Source organism: Sprattus sprattus (genome assembly GCF_963457725.1).
Source record: "Sprattus sprattus genome assembly, chromosome: 19".
NCBI lineage: Eukaryota > Metazoa > Chordata > Actinopteri > Clupeiformes > Clupeidae > Sprattus > Sprattus sprattus.
Window position 1 is genome coordinate 1378395 of NC_137917.1, and position 24049 is coordinate 1402443.

General features: G+C 43.4%; 1 protein-coding gene across 1 annotated transcript; it reads left to right on the forward strand.

The window, feature by feature from the left end:
• Positions 1-1359: 1359 nt before the first annotated feature.
• On the forward strand, positions 1360-23279 carry tmem67 (transmembrane protein 67; the record flags this gene model as incomplete). The annotated part of the gene is made up of 27 exons (XM_080857463.1): positions 1360-1552; positions 2499-2587; positions 2835-2925; positions 7083-7182; positions 7421-7490; positions 7644-7715; positions 7834-7896; positions 8412-8566; positions 8732-8840; positions 9032-9118; positions 15133-15198; positions 15322-15478; positions 15696-15819; positions 15900-16005; positions 16542-16598; positions 16787-16885; positions 17198-17296; positions 17776-17862; positions 17985-18084; positions 18290-18567; positions 19996-20076; positions 20259-20375; positions 20988-21104; positions 21217-21321; positions 21464-21566; positions 21698-21840; positions 22855-23279. The coding sequence occupies 27 exons, from the start codon at positions 1360-1362 to the stop codon at positions 22933-22935; spliced, it is 2949 nt and encodes a 982-aa protein (XP_080713589.1). The 3' UTR covers positions 22936-23279.
• Positions 23280-24049: the final 770 nt, after the last annotated feature.

Sequence of the window (24049 nt, forward strand, 5' to 3'; positions counted from 1 at the left end):
TTGGATCTGCTCAGGAGAGCCATGAGGCTTCATAATGGCATAGTTCCACTGCTTCACTGTAGCTTTCCTAACCTCCACAGGAAATGCACCGAAGCTTTGCCCATTCCTCTGCAGTCCTACCTTCACCTCCGCCTCATTGGCTATCTTCGCTAGACAACCACGGCGATCCCCCAAGCTGACATTTATCAACACCTCTTGCACACAGAGCCCATGGAGGAAATGGCTGATATCAGCTTCAGTGACAGTTTTATGCAGGCCATATAGACGCAAGTAACCTGGGTTACAGGCTACAGCTTCACTTATCAACTGTTCCTTCCCCACTTTTTCAATTTTAGCCGTTGGTAATGGAGGACTTAGAGCTGGTAGTGAATGGCTCATTTGTGTTTTAACCGTTGGCAATGGAGGACTAAGAGCTGGTAGTGAATGGTTGATTGGTGTCATATGCAAATTTATGAGTGGTCTGTCGCTATTACGGTCCTCTTCGATGTTTGTGGCTGGTTTTATAGATCCCATTTTCTGAATAACTGTTAAAAGGGTAAGTAGCAATGTTTCTGCATCCTGTTGAGGGTTCACTTTTTCGCATGGTTGTTCAGGAGAGTACACTGCCTGGGTTTCTGAGCAATCTTCGTTTTTTGTAGAATGTTGTTTTAAGCTCAAGGCCAGTTTTTGCTTGAATTCTGCAACACTGCTGTTATGCAGGGTCACACGTGATCCCTTCAGAAAATGTCCAGATCGTCCCATGGCAAGCTGGCCATCTCTTTCCGAGGTAAACAGGATGAAGGCCTCTGCAAGATCACCTCCTAATATGTGAAGAGCTCCCTTAGGAATCCATAAATCATGAAAGAACTCCCGAATATCCTCAGACCCAGCCTCAATGTTTAGACCCTGCAGACGCAGTACATTTTCCATTTTTCCTTCCTTCTCCTTTTCAAAAAAGCAAGCATCTACAACAAAAAATACAAGATTTAAAGTTATCAGCAAACCTAACAAGAACACATGTATGCAATAGCCTAGGTGTTATAAAAACCCCATGTCTTTCAGAGTGAACAATGACTACACTAAAACAATGACCTAATCAAGAGACACATAACTGTTGAACAAAGCTGATTTAGCTAGTTTATCTGGTCTCTACCTGAACAAAGTATCGAACAATAAACTCACCAAGTTTCACAGTCTACATAGACACTTGGTTTAGCGGAATTAGTTACTGTTAAATACCATCTATAAGTTAAACGAACAACACCGATCCCGCATGTTTCACCTCCAACGCACATCTGAAGAAAACGCGCGGTATAGCGGAATGTGTGACAGGAAAAACGGAATGGTACGACCCAAACAGGAAGTTGTAGTCGCTTTACCATGGCGACGAGGACGCCACAAGCGTTTATTTGCAGAGCAACTTTTATCATTTTATTTCAACTTAGTGCCTATTCTGGTCAGCTATTCACAATATCCTTCCAGGGGTCGTCAGACTGTGGGAAAGAAAGCTATTTTGACATTTCAAGTTTATCCTGCATTAAGTGCGGACCAAGTCAAGTCACTAGTAAATCTGGTAGGTGTGCGCTAATGGTGTTAGCCAATGGTACAAACATACGGAATATACCGTTAGCTAACAGGTTAGCTAATTTGAAGTTTCCTCGTGGAATATAGTTATTCTAGCTGACTGTAAGGTAGTTGTTTATTTAAATATTTTGTTTTATAAATGACTATGGGAAGCTACCTAAGCTGTGCATTTCAGATAACTTCAGAAAGCGCATTTGACATTAACTTACCTCAAGTGTCACAAACAGATGAACATAAACTAGCGTTTCAGCAAGACGTTGTCAAGCTAAGATAATATCTTTCGCGTTTGTATTTCCATGCAATGGAAGTTTGGGTCTTGCTCCAAGACACTAAATAAAGAACTATCTTGTTAGCACTTTAATTAGCCAGCTGGTAACGTTTTATCCTACCTCACACGACGCCCTCGTTAGCTGCTATGTACCATTTTCAATTGTTAATCCCTTTATCTCTGGGCGACCACTATTCATAACCACAGTCACATACAATCAACAATGTTGTTGTGGTCATTATAATAGCTATCGCTAGCACGATAACCAGCTATCGAGCTGCATCACTGTTTCTAACCATATAACCTACATAAAGGTTCAGTTGGATTGAACTTTAACTGGACACTAATGGTAACAGCATATTTCAGAGGCAAATGTCAAACCTTTATAAAACGAGACTGTGCCTATCCGTAATGAAATAGCTAGGTGGATTCGATTTTATTCTTTCTTTGCGAAAGCCACAAAACGGCAACAAAACAATTTATTATTAATTGATTCAAAATAATTCAAGAGACATTTAGGAAGAATTTCTGTAATGATTTTGGCAAGTAAACGTGATGATGGCTACGCGTCGGGGTCCTGTTCGTCCTGTCAGGAGTTATTTTCCTATACTGACCTACAATGCATCCCTTTCTTACGCAAACTGATGTGTACTTTTCTCTCATGCAGGTCTGAGCTGTAAGTGTCAGGTTGGGTATCGCATACTTGTCAGCAATGGCGTGGCGGTCGCCTGTCAACGATGTCCCGAATCAAAACCGGTACAGTTTTGAAACATTCATTTTGAAGCAATAAGTAAAAGCTGGTTATTTTTGCACATAGTCTTGGTAGCTGATATTTTGATACCCATGCATTTTCTGCTGCTCGAAAAGTTAAAGTGTTTCAGTCATTCAGTCTGGCTGTCCATCCCTTGTCTTGCTTTGATTGTGTTTTGTAAGGGTCTTATTAGTGTTTGTGCTATTTTATCAGATGGATGTGTAGTATTCTGATTAGTGTGTTGCACTGTAGACGGTGACACAGGATGGCTATGGCTGTATTCGCTGTCCTGGTGCCATTGGAGAAGATGGCACATGCCAGTGTCCGGCTAACCACATCCTGGGTGAGAAAATCAGGGATTCAGCCACATTGGAATGTTTGCCAAGTCTGTGAGAGAGAAGAACATGATTTATGTCTGTAGTAAGGTCTTCTTGTGTTGCAGTAGTTTTCAACATTGCAGGGCTTGTTCCAGCAACATCCTAGCAACCACTATTATAATGACTAGCTTTCTTTCTTTCTTTAATCACCTTCCCAGTCTCACACGCTCTGGGCCTGATTTACTAACATTGCGACTGCAGCTAAATCTGCGCCTTTGCCAAGGCGCACAATACCGCACAGTGTTTTTCCGCATTTTCCGTGGTATTTATCAAACAAGATCCGCGCTGGGCACTCTGTGCTTACTCCGCCCTTTAGGGCCTGATTTACTAAGGCCCAATACAGACGAAGTCTAGTGTGTTTTCGTCTGCAAAGTTCAGAATACAGATAGCCCTATCATTTAGACGAGCACTCTCTATCCGCACACGGTATCCGCAAAGATCCGAATCGGGGGTAGACAGTGAGTAGGTTTGAATCGGTACGGGGGCTGGTGTTCGTCTGCATGGATTCACGCAACCTGATGATGTCATTGTCCCACGTGATCGCATCGCGACCTCAAGCTGAACCCCTATTCACATAGACATACAGTATATGTCTATGCTTATTCACCCCATTACTTCCCCTCATAACAGCAACAACAATTTAAATGTATGACGTGGCTCCTTTTTCGTGACTTACCTTTTTCTACTGTGCTTAGTTGTTTCTAATGGGATCGTGTGCTGTTTTACCTACATGTGGATAGTTTTTCGTGGTCTTACTTAGCCACGCAATTTTTGAGACCAGCCAGAACACCTGACACAACCGGCATTATTTAATAACTGAATGGGTTGCCATGGCGCAGCCAGTGAGGCAGCACTCCAGCTTAAAAAACTAATATTTTCTTCCTTTTACCTTGCTGCTATTGTAAGATAAAATCAATATATATCAATAGAGAACAGTGAGTAAGTTTCACACGGGAAAGTGTAACCTCAGATGACCAGAGTCATACCAAACCTGAGAAGGTTTCTCAATAACAACATATGCCATGGTAGATAAGACCAAACCTGAGAATATTTCACCATAACACAATATGTCACACAAGATAAAATTAGAAGTGCTGATGTGGAAGCTTGTGATTAACTAGACTAGAGGGGCAGACTGTATGAAACCATTGCACAATGAAGGGTGAAGGGAGGGGGCCCTGATAGGCCCAGAGTGACATCACAGAAACAGGAGTTAAAAGGGTGATCATTTCTTGTGTTGGGCAGAAGGCCTTCTCCGACTGTTATGTGAATGTAACTTCATTGACGGCATTACATGACGGTTGTATTGTGACACCAGCTACCAAGTAAACTTATCTTGCTACAAAAGAAGCTTCGTCCGTGACTCCTCTCTTGAACCAGCACGCACTTAGATTGAGAATACCTAACTACTAGTCAAGTAAGAGATAATAATAATATAATATAACACTATTTCACGTGAATCTGCTAACGGCATTTATACAAGTATATCTCCCATCTACCTAAATCGATGTGGTTAGAAAGGGATAACATTGACAATCAACACTTATCATCTATCTGTTTAATCTATTTGCATTAGACCATTGTACAAAACCGCTTTTTGAAAGTGTCAGCAATAGCCTATATGAGCAAATCTGACGTACAAATATGTATTATAGACGGAAGGTTTCAAAACGTTCTATAGTAAAGATGAATGCTAAGTTAGCTCTTGTCCTTTCAGACAATGATAGCTAGCATTAACGTCACTTCAGAGGTACATTACGTGAAGGACAAAGCCCTCAACAATAGCATACATTTGTTGTTAGTAATAAAACCATGAAATAGGAAGCAATTGTTATAACCATTGTGGTGTCTCGTACTCAAGCAGACTCTCCAAGACAACTCAGACATTTCATGTTGCACATTGCTTTGTTGAACTGTTCCAAACTCTTTATTATCAATACAAAATAGAATTGCTTTTCGCATAACCTACAGTCTGCTCTGACCACTGATTTTCTTAACCACCATAATGTGTTGCTGTGCAGATTAAATGTAGGCTATGCGGCTAGGCTACAGGTTGCTAATAGGAGCTTGCGGAATGGCTTGTTTATCCATGTGGTCCTGTCTTGTTCTATGTTTTTTCAGTTGTCTGTAGCAAAAAAAAGCGAAATAAAGCGCCACCAACAGGCTACATCCCAGTCCCGAAGTGTTAGTGTTTAACGCAAATCTCTCGTTACCAGGCTCTGTCCATTGCGACCGCAGCTTAATCTGCGCCTTTGCCAAAGCTCAATATACCGCGCGGTGTTGTTCCGCATTTTCCGTGGTATTTATCAAACCAGATCCGCGCTGGGCAATCATTACTTAGCGCACCGTTAAAAGACGGAAGAAATCGCCTGCAAGTTACTGCCACCATGGAGATTCGAGGAAGAGAAAATGAAGGTTCAGCAAAGAGGAGATAGATATATTGGTTCACATTCGCTCAATCACTGAACCTGATTCAATGTGCGCGCTGTTACGTATATTGTTGTTCTGCCCGCCATCACCTACAGCGAGATGTTTAAAAGAACACGATTATAAAGAATATGCTATTGGTGGCATTAATGCATAAACTATCTATTATAACAATATAGATGTGTACATGACAAGATTAATAATTTCTACAAGGGACATGGGTTCACTACAATATATCCCCACTGAAACAATTAACAAAGTAGCCAGGCCTCTCCAAAATCCCCGTTGCTCAATCTTGGATAGATGGCACTGTTCCGGAAGATAATACTGTCATGGACAGATCCAGGGTATTTGGCTACCACGTCAGTAATGGTCATGTTGGCATCACATATGACCTGGACATTCATTGAATATGTGTGCTTTCTGTTTCCGTTAATGTGTTCGTGGATTGAAGGTGGGACTGTTTGGATGTGGGTGCAATCAATGGCTCCAATTACGTTCGGAAAGTTTGCAATTTCAAAAAAAGTCCTGTTTGATGTCTCTAATTTCAGCTACGGCAGTGGGGAAATGTATTGACCAGTGCACCGTAGCAATGCGTCGAGTCCTGGGTGAATATTTGGCTGAGTGAAGGCTGAGATATACCAACTGCTGATGCTATAACTGTTTGAAATGATCCGGATGCCAATATTTGCAATGTTGTCCGGAGTTTAACAACTGATGGAAAGGAATGTGATCGCCGGTTGGAGGGTTCGATGTCGTCTCTGATCTGGTTCAGTGATTGAAGTATTGCATGGTTGGTTAACCTGTACCGTCTAATGATTTGTGGTTCGCTTAACTGAAAAAGTGTTATACGAGTTGAAAAAATTATTTCTGTGCGCTGTCTCTGTCTATGTCTATGTCTATGTCTTCGCCTTGCTCTTGTAACTGCTGCCATGTCAACGTTTTCAGACTCAATGGAAATGCGCTTCCTGGTTGAGACGTGCTTTTATGAGGCGGAGAATTAGCCCGCAAATTAGAGACGCTCTTGCCAGGCAGTTTTAGTAAATACCACGCAATACATCATTAGGCGCACTTAACTTCTCTCCTCCCATATATTTGCGCCACACGCCCACGTTCCTCATACCCTCCCATCTCGTTGCGGCACACACCCACAAAGCGTTAATATGCGCCTCTACTCAAATGCGCCGCCTTTGTAAATACCGTTTTATGTTTACACTCGCTATTTTACGCCTGAAATGGGCGCAATCCTGTTAGTAAATCAGGCCCTCACTCTCTTGTCTGTCTGTCTCTTTATTCTCTTTATCCCTCTCCTGATCTCTATATGTCTCTATCTTTCAATCTATCATTCTTAACACACCTCTCCTCTTTCTTTTTGGCCACCTTCTCCTTTGTCTTTCTCTGCATGCATTGGAATAAATAAATGTCCTGATCTTTTACAGTTTCCCCTATGTTCTTCATGCACTGGTATTTCCTTCAAGAAATGCAAATCTAGTTAGCATAAGGCTTCATTAAAATGAGAGCTATCAGAGGAGCAGCCAGGCGTAGCTAAATTGCACGTTTATAGCACTGTTGTGTGTGTGTGTGTGTGTGTGTGTGTGTGTGTGTGTGTGTGTGTGTGTGTGTGTGTGTGTGTGTGTGTGTGTGTGTGTGTGTGTGTGTGTGTGTGTGTGTGTGTGTGTGTGTGTGTCTTTGTCAGTGGAGAGAGACAGCAGGGGAAACATTCAAGAGGAACCCACATGTGAGCCCTGTACCAACTCTGACCCAGCCTTATCAGCCCCAGATTCCACAGGAAGCAGGTAAAGCGTATTTGGATGATCTTAAGGTGGTCTGTAGTTTATTGTAGTCATTATTATTGCCAGTGCAATTTCTACTGTTACTTGTGTTTTATCTGACCTTACAATCTCCCTCCACTGTGTGATTGTTTATGGAGATGCCAGATGAGTATTATCAGTGTGTGTTGTTGTTTCTGTACTGTCTCTGATAGGTGTGTGAGATGGCAGGACACATTCATTAACACATCCCTGTCTCTGATAGGTGTGTGAGATGCCAGGACACATTCATTAACACATCCCTGTCTTGCCTATGTGGAGGTTCCAACATCCTGGTAAGGTATAGACTTACCTCTCTGCATGATGTTATTTAGATTTAATCATGTAGTGAAAAAAAGTTCCATTTATTGTTTTATATATTGTATTATTGTGTTCATTTGTTGTGTCTGTGTTCTCTGTAACGCTGTGTGTGTTTATGGGTATTGTAGGCTGGAGGACTGTGTCTTCCCCCCAACAGTCTCCCTAACAATGTGGTAGCCAGCGTCATCTTTGCTCAACTGGTAAGGACACTGTACCAAACTCTGGTAATAAAATAAAGCTTTGCTAAATGGCCTGTGCTAAATATGTGATCGTAGAATATTGATTGCTCTGAATTGTTGTGAAAAATGTCCTCTGTAGGCTCTTCCTGTTCAATCTGTGTGGTTCTCCAGTTTTCTCTACTCATCAGCAGCAGCCTGTCTGGTGAGCCAATACATATATATTATCCTTGAACATGTGTGCACATACATTCCCCTCCACAGTTATTGGCGACTCCGGTAAATATGAGTAAAGGGGATTTGGGCACCTTTGGGTGGATTAGCTTAATCTCACACTGAAAAATGAAAAAAATCCAACCTTAAAATTAGAGTAAATTTATTCTGAGAGAAAAATAAATAAAAATAATTCCCTGCTCTGCATTCTCCAACCTTATAAGATGTTCTAGGAGAAGACTGGGTGCTGTTTTATTGGCAAAGGGAGGTTGTATACATTATTTCTTGATTAGGTGGTTTCCCCCCAGAATACATGTGTGAGACTTAATTCACCAAAAGGTGATTTTCTTTTATAACCCTCAACAGGGGTTAAATGATTGTGGAGGGTACTGTAGATAGTTCAGTGTATATCTATGGATAATCTAACATAAAGAGAAGTATAATCATGTGTGTTAAAGTAGTTTAAAATATCGCTGCATTTGTGATGGTGTTCTTGCTCTGCTTTAGTTGTTCTCTAACAGGACGGCATGTCAGGCGTTGGGGAACATGTGTGTGATGAACATGTACTCCACCAGCACTGTGAGCAATGATGCCTGTGGCCTCTATAACACAATCTTCAGAACCACTGCCGCTCTAGGACACACCCAGGACATCACGCACTGGTACATTTATATACATATGCTAAAACAATAAATGAACATACATACACAAATGCACAGTGCACATATTCACACATACACAAGTGCTCTACAAACAAGTTTGTATAGGTAGACTTGTAAATGTATAGTGTAGTTCGTGTTTAAGTATGGATGATGTGGTTTGTGTAGGAGAACACATATGCCCTGGCTATATTATGGAGATCAACCTGGTTTGGCATCACGTGTGTTACAAACTGAACCACTTCCTATTGGCTACAGCTTCGGAGGAACTTATCAGGTAAGAGTATTAGTTCTGCACATCAGTGCATCCACATCAAAGGAAGCTGTTGTTACACTTTTACCTACAATGCAATATTTATGTATTGGTGTGTGTGTGTGTGTGTGTGTGTGTGTGTGTGTGTGTGTGTGTGTGTGTGTGTGTGTGTGTGTGTGTGTGTGTGTGTGTGTGTGTGTGCTTTCTCTCTCCAGAATACACAGATTCAGCTCATAGCTGCTGTTTACAATGCTGGAGGACTATTCTTACGATGGGAAAACCTTACAGAAGGAGCTGTACAGGTGTGAAGGAACACACACATATACATTCAAACCATGAACCAGCTTACTCTTAAAAATGTGAAACCTTTTTACAGTAATCAGTTCATTTTCACATTTGAGGAGGCATGTATAAGCACATAACATTAGCACATAACAAATCAGTCATTTACCTCCTGATTAGTTTCACATATCATTTTTGGCTATTTAAGATATTCTGGCTTTTCATTACAACCTTTGTGACCTCTTAACAACTGTGACCACTCAGTTCTCTTGCAGTCTAACAATATCACAAGATCATGGTATCGTTCCAATTCTTGGATGTATGATTTCCCTCCCTTTGTAGAAACCTGTTGAATGGATACATTTGGTCTAGGAAGTCCTAATTGTTTTGTTGTCAATTTATCTTCATTAGTACGCCGACTAAAAAGGAGTTTCTGAACGTGCAGAATACTTTTACGTCCATTACCCTCCCGGAAGCCATAGAAAATGCATTGAGAGCTCTGTTTTTTGAAAAAAGGGGCGGGGCCATGTGAAGCACGACTTTTGCCTAACTGCATGATGGTTACCTGATTGTACAATGACATTTGGAGGCAGATCAGACGGTCTAGTGCTAGAATCCGACAGGAAAAACATTTACATTTACATTTAGCAGATGCTTTTATCCAAAGTGACTTACAAGGAAATTGCATTTATACATCAGGAGCATTTATTTTTATTTTATTTTTCCTTGTCCCGTAGGCAGTGCGTCGCCCCAATCGCCCTTATGGACAAGTCACCCCTGTCTGTAGGTGTAGATAGTTCCTTGAGGTGCGCCAGTGTTCCTCATCACCATGTCTGACAAGCTGCCCTGCAGCCAGACGAACTGTGGCCTGTTGATGAGTTAGTCTGTAATCAGGGCCTCCATGTTGTTGTCTACTTGCATGGCTGAGAGCTTCTCGCAAGGAGGAGGGGCCGGATGTTGTTGAACGCACTGGAGAAGTCAAAGAGAGGTAATCTCACAGTGCTTCCTGGCCTCTCCAGGTGAAAGTAGGCCCTGTGCAGCAGGTAGATGATGGGGTTGTCAGCTTGGTACACAAACTGCAGAGGGTCTAGGGTCTTTGGAGCGGTCCCTTTTTAAATACATTTTTTATATATTTTTAGCAAATTCAGAAACATTGCCTGCACCTTCTTTCCCACCTTCACCACTCACTCCAGTTAGCCAACACCCACGTGGAGTGGCCACCTGAGACCCTAACATTTTGTGGCAGCGGTGGGATAGTGTGCCAACAGAGACACTGGGGAAGAAAGGAGGAAAGTGATACCCATGTGGGCAGGGGATGGCATACCAGTGCCTAGCCAGAGGAGACCTGTATGAGGTTGTGGAGCAGGAGGAGAATCAGCCGGAGACTGGTGCCAGAGCCCAGGTCTCTCAAGGGTCGTCATGCGATGTCAGTACCACTGACCTGTACAGGGTTTTTCCTGTATAGAGAAAATTTGGGCGCGCGCCTAAGCCGTTTTTCCAAGCGCCTATGATAAATCCTGAGCGCCTAAGGCAAAAAAGTTTGCGATAAAATGTAAAAAAAAAAAAAATCCAATCCAGCTTAATGGTGTTTTCAGCCCTCACCGTCGAATTCAAAACAGCAGCAGCATCCCGCCTCCCACCCCCTCAGCCAATCAGTGAACAGAGGCTGCTCCAAGCTTGCCAGTTTAGAGAAGACGTTAGTTTGAATTTTGATAAAGCAGATAGCGAGCAGTTGCATACATTATCTAGCTAGCTAGCAGTTTCCTACATTATCTTTAAAAAACAATACTTTGATGGTAGGCTTAGAGTTTTATTTTAAGCAGTGTGTGTGTGAACCTATATATTCTATGTGTGATGGTTAGAATATAATTAATGTCATATACAATAACTGACTTATGAGAACTATCCAAAGGCTGGTGGCTGCCGATTTAGGAGTCAACCTCCCTTACTCTGTACGTTTAGCTCACCTTTATCTTTTAACCAGATTTGTAAACAGGTCGCGATCAACATTTTGCAGTTGTACAATAGGCTACCTTGGTAAAAAATCGAATTACGGTAGATTCATGCTAGCATTGCGCTAAATAATTAGACAGCTAACATTAATTAGTTGTGTTAACATAAAGTCACTTACTGTATATGGCATTAATATTATTCTTAAAGACCTTCACTTGTTGTTTTAAGCAGATTTTTAAGCAATTCATCACGTATGCAATGCATGTCAGCAAATATGTTCTGAACAGTATGTTTCAAGTAGGCTACAGCCGAACCCTCGTTCTGTTTTAATCAATAGTAATCGAGTTGATAAGCCTGTCTTGCTGATCAATACGCAACTGTGAGGTGCGCAAATGGACAGAGGGTCCAGCTGCCAATCACTTAATTACTCAACCTGCGTATGCATCCTGACTTCATCAGTCGGCGGTAATTTTGAGCATAACATTCTATTTTCAGTATTCATGGCTTTCAATGTATTAAAATATCTGCTATGTTGAGAACCTACACAGGTGTAGGCTATTACTTGATTTGTCAACCCGTTTGAACGAGTACAAGTAGAACGCGGGGCCTCGGGAGAGGCAGACAACCGCATTGGTTTATCAATGAAAGCTCAACTCGTTTGTTATGTTATTTCATAATTCGTGTGTTCCATTTCTGACCACTGGTTAGTTCTAGATTCTATTGATATAGATTTCAGTAGTTTGCATATATATGTAAAGAGGTAAATCTTTGAACCATACATGATAGCACCATGGGTCTTGGACTACTGTCAATCTATTAGCCTATCTATTTTAATTTAAAGTGGAAGCAAAATGATATCCTCAAGCATAGCCTCCATTATTTATGAAATGTATATAAAAAAAAAAAGACATAGATTTCTGCTAATAAGGTGATAGGTAACACAGACTACCTATTTTTTTGGGAGCACCGAAGAGCCATTTTGACCCAGGAAAAACCCTGCTGCCTTTTTCAGTCTTGGTGAGAGTTTGAATGTGCTGGAACGCCCCTGCAGGCTGTCCTGCACACTGATGAGATTTTGCTTAGTGGTGTCCACCTACAAAGATTACCGTGTGCTTTTCCAAACGCTAAAGCGTTTCAAGTGCTTTCACGGTCAACCCTCGCGGTTATAGGCCACGTAACTCTTTTAGCCTTTTCAATACGGGACCCATGTCACAGTATACCAAGCCTTATAGTATTGTCCTTAAGTCAAGGTACGAGAAGGGACATCTGAAATTCACCATGTGATCACCTAACAGCACTCCCTGAGAGAAGTGCAAACCCGCCTTTTCCACGCAGTCATCAGTCTCCCTGTACAGAAGGTGTCTGGCAATTAGAAAGAGACGTTTTGGAGAAGACTGCTGGATTAGACTTTGTGTATAAAGGGAGGTGTGACGGTAATACGTGGGAAGAGAACTCAATCCATTAAAGGACTCAGAAGCAAGGTTTTTGTATTAACAAGCTCCTCAAAATGTTATTACAAAGAGGACAAAAGATACAAACCAAAGTTACCTACTCTACTAACAAGCTCAAAAGGCACTCCTGTTTAATCAGGTTTTCTAACTGAAAGAAACTCCACTCTTCAATGTGGTTTGTCGTGGAAAATTCTAAGAGTTCTCAAGAAACTTCTCAAGGCAAAATGGTGTGAATATACTGAACAGTTTCATTCAGAGGAGATAACTACTGCTGAGCTGGTCCATGGAGCATCTCAAAGACTCTAAGCATATGGCAAGAGCGTAGAAAACCTAACCATACCTAAACCTAACCATCAAGTCCCTGTGCCCCATTTTATAGATCTCTCCTGTTCTTGGTTTTGCAGACTTAACCACATCCAGATGCATAGTGCACAGTTTCCTGTGATAGCAGGTGCCTTGGTTTTTTCAGATACGGTTTCAGATATGCGCATAGGTGTGCCTGCTATGTGGTTTTCAGAGAAGGCATGTTCGCCACGTGATTTATCATAAAAGGTCACTTTGCAACGTGGTTTATAAGAAGAGGCATGTCTGCCTCATGATTTCTCAGAAAAGTTATCTGTGCACCGGGGTTCATAAGAAAAGGCCTGTCTGCCATATGATTTCTCCGAAAAGGGCCCTTCTGCCTTATGGCAGCCTTCTCGTCTAACTGCTATCTCTCTTTGTTGAGATGTCCAGTACCAGCAATACACACATTATTCAATAATACAGTCATAAGTAGATACAAATACGACAGGTTTTCTACCTCACTTAGCTCTATCTTAAGATGCTCAAGTCACCAAAGTCGGAGAGCGAACCACTGGTGTGTTCCCTTTTTATAACCTCCTGCTTCCGTCAGGCAACAGTTATTTGCCATAATCGGTCATAAATTTTGCAGTTGGTTGCTTAATGCCTTTTCCTGTTGCATACATGTTCTCCCCCAGTTCTCTTCCCTGTGTTCACCTATGTCCTGCGTTTCAAACATCTGTGTCCCTTACCCAGGGCCTCTAGGGTACACTTCCTGTCTTTCGCTGCCTTGCACATTTCAATAAACACGAATATTTCAGCACACTTAGACACGTATACATTGTTCTACAGGAGGTGTTCTCACGAAAACCTTTTTTCACACAGTATGTAAGCACATTTCACACAGTAGCGAAGCATATCTTCAAACAGTATGTATGCTAATTTCAGAAAGCAAACATTTATATAGGTTTGTCAAACATGACTCAAGCAGTTTCAGCAAGCATATATTTGTATAGGTTTATCAAACATGACTCCAGCATTAGGATGGATGTTTTGGCTGGCGGGCCAATCTATCTGCGGCTCATTCAACAACACGGCTGAGGCACCTGGGATTGCTTTGTGGGTTCGGAGCTCGGATAGTTCCAGTGTCACCTGCCTGGATGTGATGAAGGGTTGGTGGGAGGAGGAGGTGGTCTCTTAGACTGTTTGGGGAAGGTGTTGGTTGTGAGGTCATCTCCAGTGGCAAGGGTGTAGGAGGACTGTGGTGCCTCCTGTATTGGACATCCACATCAATATGTTTTCATTTGAATAGCAGTAAGTGAGATACTTTTTCTTATGGCATTGTGCAGTGAGATATCAAGAGGCATTTCATTCACCATAAACTCAAATGAATGGGTTCACATGAAGCATAATCAGCAATTGTGGTCTGTGTTTTTGGTTTGTCAGTTCTTTACAGCGTTAGTCTTTTTACACACACACACAAACAAGATAACTTTGTTTGGTTGTGGTTCACTCAACCTCCTAATGACCTTCAACCTCCTAATTTCAGTCACAAGCTCTAAGACACAGCCAGTACATTATATGTCAGAGGTCCCATTCGGTCTTGAAGGGATTCATTTTCAGTTCAGTAAGGTATGGTTAGTTAAGGAGTCATCTGAACCAAAGGGGGAGTCTGGTGGATAGATGGGTGAGGTTGGTGGATAGACGGGGGAGTCTGGTGGATAGATGGGTGAGGTTGGTGGATAGACGGGGGAGGCTGGTTGATAGATGGGTGAGGTTGGTGGATAGATGGGTGAGGTTTGTGGATAGACGGGGGAGTCTGGTGGATAGATGGGTGAGGTTGGTGGATAGACGGGGGAGTCTGGTGGATAGATGGGTGAGGTTGGTGGATAGACGGGGGAGGCTGGTTGATAGATGGGTGAGGTTGGTGGATAGACGGGGGAGGCTGGTGGACAGTCAGTTTCTAAAGGTTTGACCTCTGCCCTGACTGTTTTAAGCCCCTCTTCTCATGATGTTTCTCTCTCTTCTTTTCCACCATTGCTAAATCTCCCTTCATCTGCCCTTTGTCTTTATTTAAAGTGTAATATTTGTAAAAGTATAAGATTGTAAGAGTATTGTAACAGGCATAACTGAGTATTTAATTTGAAACGCATGATGGTCATCTATTCTGCTGCATTGTGGTATGATTCTAATCAATTCAACGATGCTGGATTGGATCACAAGGGGAACTTTCCAACGAGAAACTACATGAAAATAGTGAAAGCAATGACGTGCTCTGATAGCGATTTGATGAATAGCTTGCTCTCCCACTCCCCCTAACTTTGTACTTCCATACCTGCATTCTCTAGCTCTGTCCAGACACAGTCACCAGGCAACAAGCTGCTTACACCTTTGGGACAGCCTACAAGCAAAGTGTGAGTCTTAAAGTACACTCACGCATATCTTTACCTCTTATTCCACAGTGTCCAAATGTCAAACATCTCCTCAGGTGTAATGCTAACTCCTCCTGTGTGTGTCTGTTTGGGTCTGGGTGTCAGTGTGTGTTGTCTGTCTCTGAGGTACTGAGCCGTTTCCCCGAGCCCTTGTTCTATGATGTCTTTCTGGTGCTGAGGTCCTCTCAGGGGGAGAGGCGTCTTGTGGCCCTGCCTGTCCTAAACTTTAATCTGCAGTTCAATGGACAATTTGTCAATCAAGGTAATGGCACTCTCGCACATACACATATTCATGCAATGAGCTCACAGAGAACATGCACACAACAGAAACCTATAGATGGTCACTCTCCTGTTGAACAACAATTGCTTGAGTAAAACCTAGTAAATGGAGTGGTGTGTTTGTGAGTGTGCGTGTGCGTGTGCATGTGCGTGCGTGAGTGAGTGTTTGTCTGTAACCATTGTGTATGTACCTGCTGTAGACTCCTACATAAATAACTGGTACCTGACGCGCAGACTGATGATTGTGGACACGCTGAGTGGGAGAGAGAAGAGTTTGAGCGCTACTCCCAGAGTCATCCGCATGGCCACAGACATCAGGATAAGGTGAGGCACAAGGCAGATGGTGGCCGTAACACGAGTGGCTGACATGCTGGCAGCGCTGACGGGGTCCTGTTGTGTCACAGGTTCCAGCTGGTGCCGCTGACGCAGCGAGGCGAGGTGTATCCTCCTCTCATCACTGTCTCCTACACAGATATCCTCATCACCGACCCACTCACACAGACCATCTCTGTGAGTGCCACTCTGTTCGTGTGTGTGCGCATTGCGAATTCATTTCGATCCCTCCGCGTTTGATATACTTTAACTGTTGAATTGTGCTGCATCAACATTCAAAGCAGAATGGAAGGCAGCATTTTATAATGTTACATGTTGTAGTTTTGGAGTGGGCGCTAATGCCGTAGAGGTATGCCAAAAACAATTGTAACAATTTTTTGGGGTGGAGAATGCATAAACAAATTTGAGATACACAAAAGAAGACACAACCTCTGTCTTCAGTCTGTCTTCAGTAGTTGAACTGTTGAATAAGAACAATATGACACTCATGTTCATGGGGTTGGTAAAGGATCTCCTTAGGACTGGGATTACCTACTACGGCCAAATCACAGCCGTAAGGATATCCTTTACCAACCCTAATGAAATGAACAGGAGTGTCATATTACTTTAATTATATTATTATAGTTATTAACACATGGCCATGCTTACATTGAGTTTAATGTTCATTTGTGTTGCTTTTATTTTATTTTTGTATGTGTAACGGGCCTTTTTAGGTGGCCTTCTCTATGGAATATGAGATGGATCAAAATGAAGCTCGGGTGAAGACTGATGTGAGTCATTGTGTGTGTGTGTGCGTCTGCAATATTTTGTACAATATCTATATTTAAGGATTGGTATGATGCTCTCAGTGTGAGCCGTGATGATGACGGTGTGTGTGTGAGCTGTGATGATGACTGTGTGTGTGTGTGTGTGTGTGTGTGTGTGTGTGTGTGTGTGTGTGTGTGTGTGTGGAGGGCAGATTGCTCTGGGTGTTTTAGGGGGTGTAGCTGTGATCTATTCGCTGGTAAAGACCGCCAGCTGGAAGAGAAGAATTGTCTCTCAAATGATTGACCTGGAGGTAAACAAACACTAAACAGACCCACACGACATTATAGCACTGGTGAGGTAAACAACACTACAGACCTGCATCACATTATAGCACTGGTGAGGTAAACAACACTACAGACCTGCATCACATTATAGCACTGGTGAGGTAAACAACACTACAGACCTGCATCACATTATAGCACTGGTGAGGTAAACAACACTACAGACCCACACGACATTATAGCACTGGTGAGGTAAACAACACTACAGACCTGCATCACATTATAGCACCGGTGTTAAAACCATTTGAAAAAAATCTCTGTTTCTCTGTTCCTGTTTTCAGACCATTGTGAAGTTTCTGCTGTTCTATGCTGGGGATTTGGCCAATGTTTTCTTTGTCATCACCATGGGAACTGGCCTCTATTGGCTCATTTTCTACAAGGTGTGTGGATGTGCATTACACATGAAGGAGGATGTTGTGGTGTGTGGATGTGAATTACACATGATGGAGGATGTTGTGGTGTGTGGATGTGCATTACCCATGACGGAGGATGTTGTTGTGCGTGGATGTGCATTACCCATGACGGAGGATGTTGTGTGTGGATGTGCATTACACATGCTGGAGAATATTGTGGTGTGTCTTTATGTTACAAAATCCAGTGTGCCCAGCTTTGATATTTTAATTTGTCTTCCTCTTTCTTCTTCTGCTTAAACTTGTTTCTGTGTGTTCACTCCAGACGATGGAGGCAAGTTGGGTTTTTCTTCTTCCTCTTTGTCTCTAAGTCTCTGAGCTGTGTTTCTTCCCCTTTCTTTTGGCCTCAAAGGTCAAGGACAACATAGCTAAAGTGTGTGTGTGTGTGTGTGTGTGTGTGTGTGTGTGTGTGTGTGTGTGTGTGTGTGTGCGTGTGTGTTTGTTCCCAGGCTCAGCAGTTTGTATCTGTGTTACTGCCGTTGCCTGAGCAGGAGGAGAGGTTTGTAACATATGTGGGCTGTGCCTTCAGTCTCAAGGTGAGAAAACCACCAGCACTAACCGGCCCTATCAGTCCATAGTCCATACTTCAATCAGCCACCTAAAGCCACTTGACTTGGTTCTCTTTTCCCCCTCATCTGTCCTCCCTTTCCCTCTCTAGGCAGTGCAGTTCCTCCACAAGCTCCTGCAGCAGCTCTCTGTGGATATATTCTTAATAGACTGGGAGAGGCCTCGAAGCAAAGCACTCAAGCCAATGGCGGGTGAGATGCAGCTGGTTGTGTGTGTGTGTCTCTGCTGATGGGACTCTTGTTTGCTTTGAAGCTTTCTTTTTGTGCTGGCTTTTCAATCACTGTCAATGGGAGATATTTGACAGTCTAGTCCAAAATGGGCTTAGCTACCCTGGTTTCTGGATGAAAACAATATCTGTTGTTTATGTGCTGGTTGTGTGTGTGTGTTCCTTGCAAGGAGGCGGTGATGGTAGAAGTGCGGCTCCGGTCAGCATCTGGAGGACCTACTTTGTGGCAAACGAATGGAACGAGATCCAGACGCTGCGCAGGATCAGCCCCACCTTCCAGGTGCTGTGTGTGCTTTTCCTGCTGGAGGTGGTGGGCTTCTCCAGCCTGGCTCTGAGGGACCCATGGTCCACGCTGCGTCGCCTGCCTGGGGCCTACACCCCACCAGACAGCCAGGTGCTGCGCTTCGGCCTGGCCTCCTGCCTCTGGCTCAGTGTGGGCCTGCTGCAGGTAAGCATGGAGATAAACACACACACACACACACACACACACACACACACACCACTCAGAGTATGGTGCTCTCATCTCATGTCACTAGCTCTAGAGTTGGCTTTTAAGGAGGAGTAAAAGCGCACCGCTGATCTATGACACAGGACAGAACCAGAGCAACGTTGCGGAACGGAACGCGATACAGTCATTGCTTTGTCTTGATTATGTTGTTTTCAAATCATTGGAAGACAAAATCATTATGGAAAATAAAATGTGATGAATCTCCCAGCCCTGCCCAGGATCCACCTGGTCTTCAATCCTTGTTGTTCAATTCAATTCAATTTTATTTGTATAGCGCCATAACAATACAATTGCCTCTAGGCGCTTAACAGAGCCCAGAGCCTAAACCCCCTTAGAGCATGCACAATGGCAACAGGGGCAAGAAAAAACTCCCTGTTGGGCAGGAAGAAACTTAACTTGAACCTTCAAAGGTGATCTGATGCTTGAACTGTAAGGCATTGGTAATAGCATTGCTGAAACTAGTTTGATGGAGGATAATTTATGCATTCATCACTTCCATGGATGACAAAGAGGTATCAGACTACAAAGGTGGCTGTATATTAATATTCTGCCCCAGGGGTCTAGGAAGACTGAATAGGCTGGTATTGACTATTACAGAAGACACAGACGTCCTGCCCACATCGCTGTCGTACTCTCAGAGTCCCCGCCCACACCGCTGTCATACTCTCAGAGTCCCCGCCCACATCGCTGTCATACTCTCAGAGTCCCCGCCCACACCGCTGTCATACTCTCAGAGTCCCCGCCCACATCGCTGTCATACTCTCAGAGTCCCCGCCCACATCGCTGTCATACTCTCAGTCCCCGCCCACATCGCTGTCATACTCTCAGAGTCCCCGCCCACATCGTGATCATACTGTCAGAGTCCCCGCCCACATCGCTGTCATACTCTCAGAGTCCCCGCCCACATCGCTGTCATACTGTCAGAGTCCCCGCCCACATCGCTGTCATACTCTCAGAGTCCCCGCCCACATCGCTGTCATACTGTCAGAGTCCCCGCCCACACCGCTGTCATACTCTCAGAGTCCCCGCCCACATCGCTGTCATACTCTCAGAGTCCCCGCCCACATCGTTGTCATACTTTTGGAGTCCCCGCCCACCTCCCTATCATGCTGTCAGAGTCCCCGCCCACATCGCTGTCATACTCTCAGAGTCCCCGCCCACATCGTTGTCATACTCTCAGTCCCCGCCCACATCACTGTCATACTCTCAGAGTCCCCGCCCACCTCGCTATCATGCTGTCAGAGTCCCCGCCCACATCGCTGTCATACTCTCGGTCCCCGCCCACATCTTGACATAAGTCTAGGTGCCAGAAGAATGGAGATCTGTGCCAACTTCTCTGTTCGTGTCTGCATGTTTATGTGTCTGCAGGTGGTGTTTTTCACAGTTTTTCATGAGCGCTTTGTTGAGGATAAGATTCGTCAGTTTGTGGATCTCTGCTCCATCAGTAATGTGAGTCTGAACACTTGATGAGTCTTCTAGCAACCTCTAAGGCTTTATTTTTAATACATTCTGTCTGTGAACAGATTTCTACTAGTTGAACTCATGCACTTGTCTGTGTGCGTGTGCGTGGTCTCGTGTGTTTGTGTATGTGTGTGTGTGTGTGGGGTCTTGTGTGTCTGTTCATGTTCCAGGTCTCTGTGTTGGTACTGTCCCACCGTTGCTTTGGTTACTACATCCATGGCCGCTCTGTCCACGGCCACGCTGATACCAATATGGAGGAGATGAACGCTAACCTTAAGAGAGAGGCGGTAAGTGTGTGTGTTCTGGCTGTATCTGGCTGTGTGTGAGAGAGAAGTTTCAAGAAATGCAGTCAGGTTGTATACCATAATGAAACTCTATAGTTTATAGTCATTGTCTATTAAGCAGAGAAACGCCATCCTTACAATCCCCACATCTGTACCACTTCTGTGTCCTTGAGAATGAGAATAGACACATATAGAACATTTATTTTAAACCAGGGGTTTTAAACCAGGGGTCCGCGGCATCGGTTAGTGATCTACCCTGATAATTTCACATATTTAAGTGTAATGGGCAGAATATCTGTGCGGGGTAGGGGGCGTGGCGGCCTCATTTACAAACACGCATGCTCGCGCAGGCACATCAGTTTGCCGCAAATTACTTTCTAGTCAGAATGGTGCTCCCTGGGACAAAACCAGTTGAAAACCCCTGTTTTAAACTATAGTATGTATGCTTGTGTTCACCGTAAAGACCTAACGTCTAGGCATGCACAAATCTATTTTAAACTATAGTATTTATGCTTGTGTTCACCGTAAAGACTTAACGTTTAGGCAGGGACAAAAGAAAGTGAGTTCTACCGTGTCTGTGTTTGCCATGTTACTCTGTGTGTGCTCTACATGTAGGATAATCTATGTGGGCAGAGGGGCCTGTTGCCAAACTCAGACACTCAGACCTTCCAGATTGCCATTACTGACCGCCTAAGGAATCAGTACGATCGCATCCTGGAGCCTATGGGCCGAGTAAGACTCAAAACACACACACACACACACACACACACACACACACACACACACACACACACACACAAAGAGAAACCAGTCATACATATTCTCACTCTTTCTTTTTACACAGAGGAATGGCCCATCAAGATTAGTGGATGCCTCTGCCAATCCATTTGAGCAGAGCACAAAGGCATACCATACCATGAACCGATTCCTCGGGTCCATCATCGACCATGTGAGTGGAAGGGACATTGCTGAATGATTGAATGTACACATCAGGACGCTGAGGATCAATGCTGATGGATTGGTTATTCTGGCCGGTTGCATTTGAGTTGGTGTTGATTTGTGCACTGAAGCATAGTATTGTGTCCCTGCAGGCTCACCATGAGATGGATTACATCGTTCGGGACAAGCTCCTGCTTGAGAGGGTCATCGGAATGGAGTTTATGGAACCCATCGAGAAGAGCATCTTTTACAACGGTAGACATTTCTTACTAACAAAGCGTAACAAATATCAGTCCATATAGTTATTTATTGTGTGGTAGATAACTTGTTACTGTGATTGTTGTGTACGTGTCTGTGTTTGTCTTTGAACGTGTGTCTTCGTGTAGATGAGTCACACTCCTTCAGTGATGTGCTGTTCTATGGGAATGAAGCAACGCTTCTCATCTTTGACACACTCTTCTTCTGTGTGGTGGACCTGGCCAGCCAGAACTTCATCCTTGCTGCTGCGCTCACCTACCTACAGCAACTGGTTAGTATTATTTAAATACAATACAACCTGCTTAATGGTAAGGCTTTAACCAGCCAATCTTGGTTTCTAAGTTCAGCTTCATATTATGTCTGCTAGACTAATTCTATGGATATTTTACTTGCTGGTTGTAAGTTCTAGAATTTTGCCTAAGCATGTCGGAATCATATGAATGGTCATGGATTGGTAAAAGCAGCCAAAATGTTACCAACAACGGAAAACACCAGGCTGGAAGGTGTTGAGAACACCTGAGAACATTATGGGACAGTAGAATGGATTAGAGTGGGAAAATATTGCGGAAATTGACCTACAATATTACAGAGGCTGGTTTTATGAATGGTTAATGAATGGTTAATGAATTAACAGTCTATTAATACAATAAACGGTAAGCTTAAATGTTACAGGAATGTAAAGTAAAACAACAAAAGTACAACTGTCAATAGTAGCAGTTGAAAAAACAGATTGGATACCAATTAGACCAAATATTCTTGAATGATTAAATATATCTGATAAACCTGAATGCATGAGATTGAAAGAACATCAACCCAGAGACAGAAATGGTGAAGGAGAGACAAACAGACCAAGTGATAGGATAGCAGGGGACTCAGAGATAGGAGAGAGGGAGAGAGAGAGAGAGTAGGAGAGCAGGGGACTCAGGGATAGGAGAGAGTAGGAGAGAAGGAGGGGACTCAGAGAGAGAGAGAGAGAGAGAGAGGTAGGAGAGCAGGGGACTCAGGGATAGGAGAGAGTAGGAGAGAAGGAGGGGACTCAGAGAGAGAGAGAGGTAGGAGAGCAGTAGGAGAGCAGGGGACTCAGAGATAGGAGAGGAGAAGCTGAGGGCCCGCCGATTGCTGCCTCTTGGCCCCCTGGCCAAACACGTGAATGTCCATGTTCTGGATTTACTCATTCTGTGGGTGAATTTTGCCTTACAGATTTAAAAAAAAATGACAAATACAGTACATTTGGAGAATTAATGGAATTTATTTGGAGCTATGACAAGCTGTTGTTCTTTTACAGGTATTTCGCCTCATCCGTGATGCAGTTGGCAGGAAGAATCTGGCTGCTAAAACTCTGGTGGACAAGCGATTTCTCATCTGATGTTTCTCAGGCAACAGCCTGTCACCTCATTGCTGTCAGCACGAAATGCCTTACAGCAGAATGCTCTGATTCTATTACAGAATCACAACAAAAAATGAACACAAAGCACCAAGGCTACGTGTTAGTGCTGCTCTTGCTGTGAGTGGGAAGTTAGCCAGGTAGTGTCATCCAGCAGGTGTAGTGATGTCAGATCTAAAACCATCACAGTCACAACTTGAGCGCCTAAGCTGGTTTTGTATTTCCAGTCCGAACCATGGTGCCAGGTCAGGGTGCAGCTCGGTTAAAACCCACGATCCTTCCAGATTGTTTTTAATTCACATGTTTGTGATTTTGAGTAATTTGCGCTCTTGTTTCAATGTATTTGTATTTGTAGATACTTTTTTTTCTATATTTCCTGCCGCATGATGTTTTTTAAGGAATAAAATAGATGTTTTTGAATCCCAGTGTTATTCCTATTTCATAATCAGACATTAGTGCACTGTGGACAACTTCACTCCCTGGGAAAAGGCTTTGTTTTATTTTGGTAGCTTGAGTGACCACCGAGAGATCACAAACTAAAAGAGTGTAGTCTTGGAATGCCTGCTGATGCTGGTGGGAAGGAACATTGGACCTCATTCTCGAACATTTTCTTAAGTGCCTTCTTAAATATCTTATGAACTTCGTAAAACCGACCCTGATCCCAGCCGGATTCATGAACGTGTGGAAGTGTATTCTTAAAGCTCAATTTATGGTTGTTCGTTTTCTAAACACACACGCGAAAGAGCCCTTTGCATGCTTTCCTTACCCTTTCTCGTGTGCTTGCGTGCATCTCCCACTTTTTGTAACGATGGGCCGGATTATGGTTCTGCGACTGCGGCTTTTCACGCAGTTGTGTCGATGGACTTGTTTTAATTAATGGTTCTCCAAGGGTTGCGCGTGTTGCAAAAGCACTTTACCACCAGAACAATAGGTGGAGTAACGTTTCCTACTATCTCATGACATCTGTTGGTTTGTTTATTTACCCCGGTCTTGTTGCCACATACTGTACACAGTGAATTATGGCAACAATGGAGTTGTTGATCATTGATCATTGGGGTTGTATACATGTTCATATCTCCTCACCTCTTCCGACAGG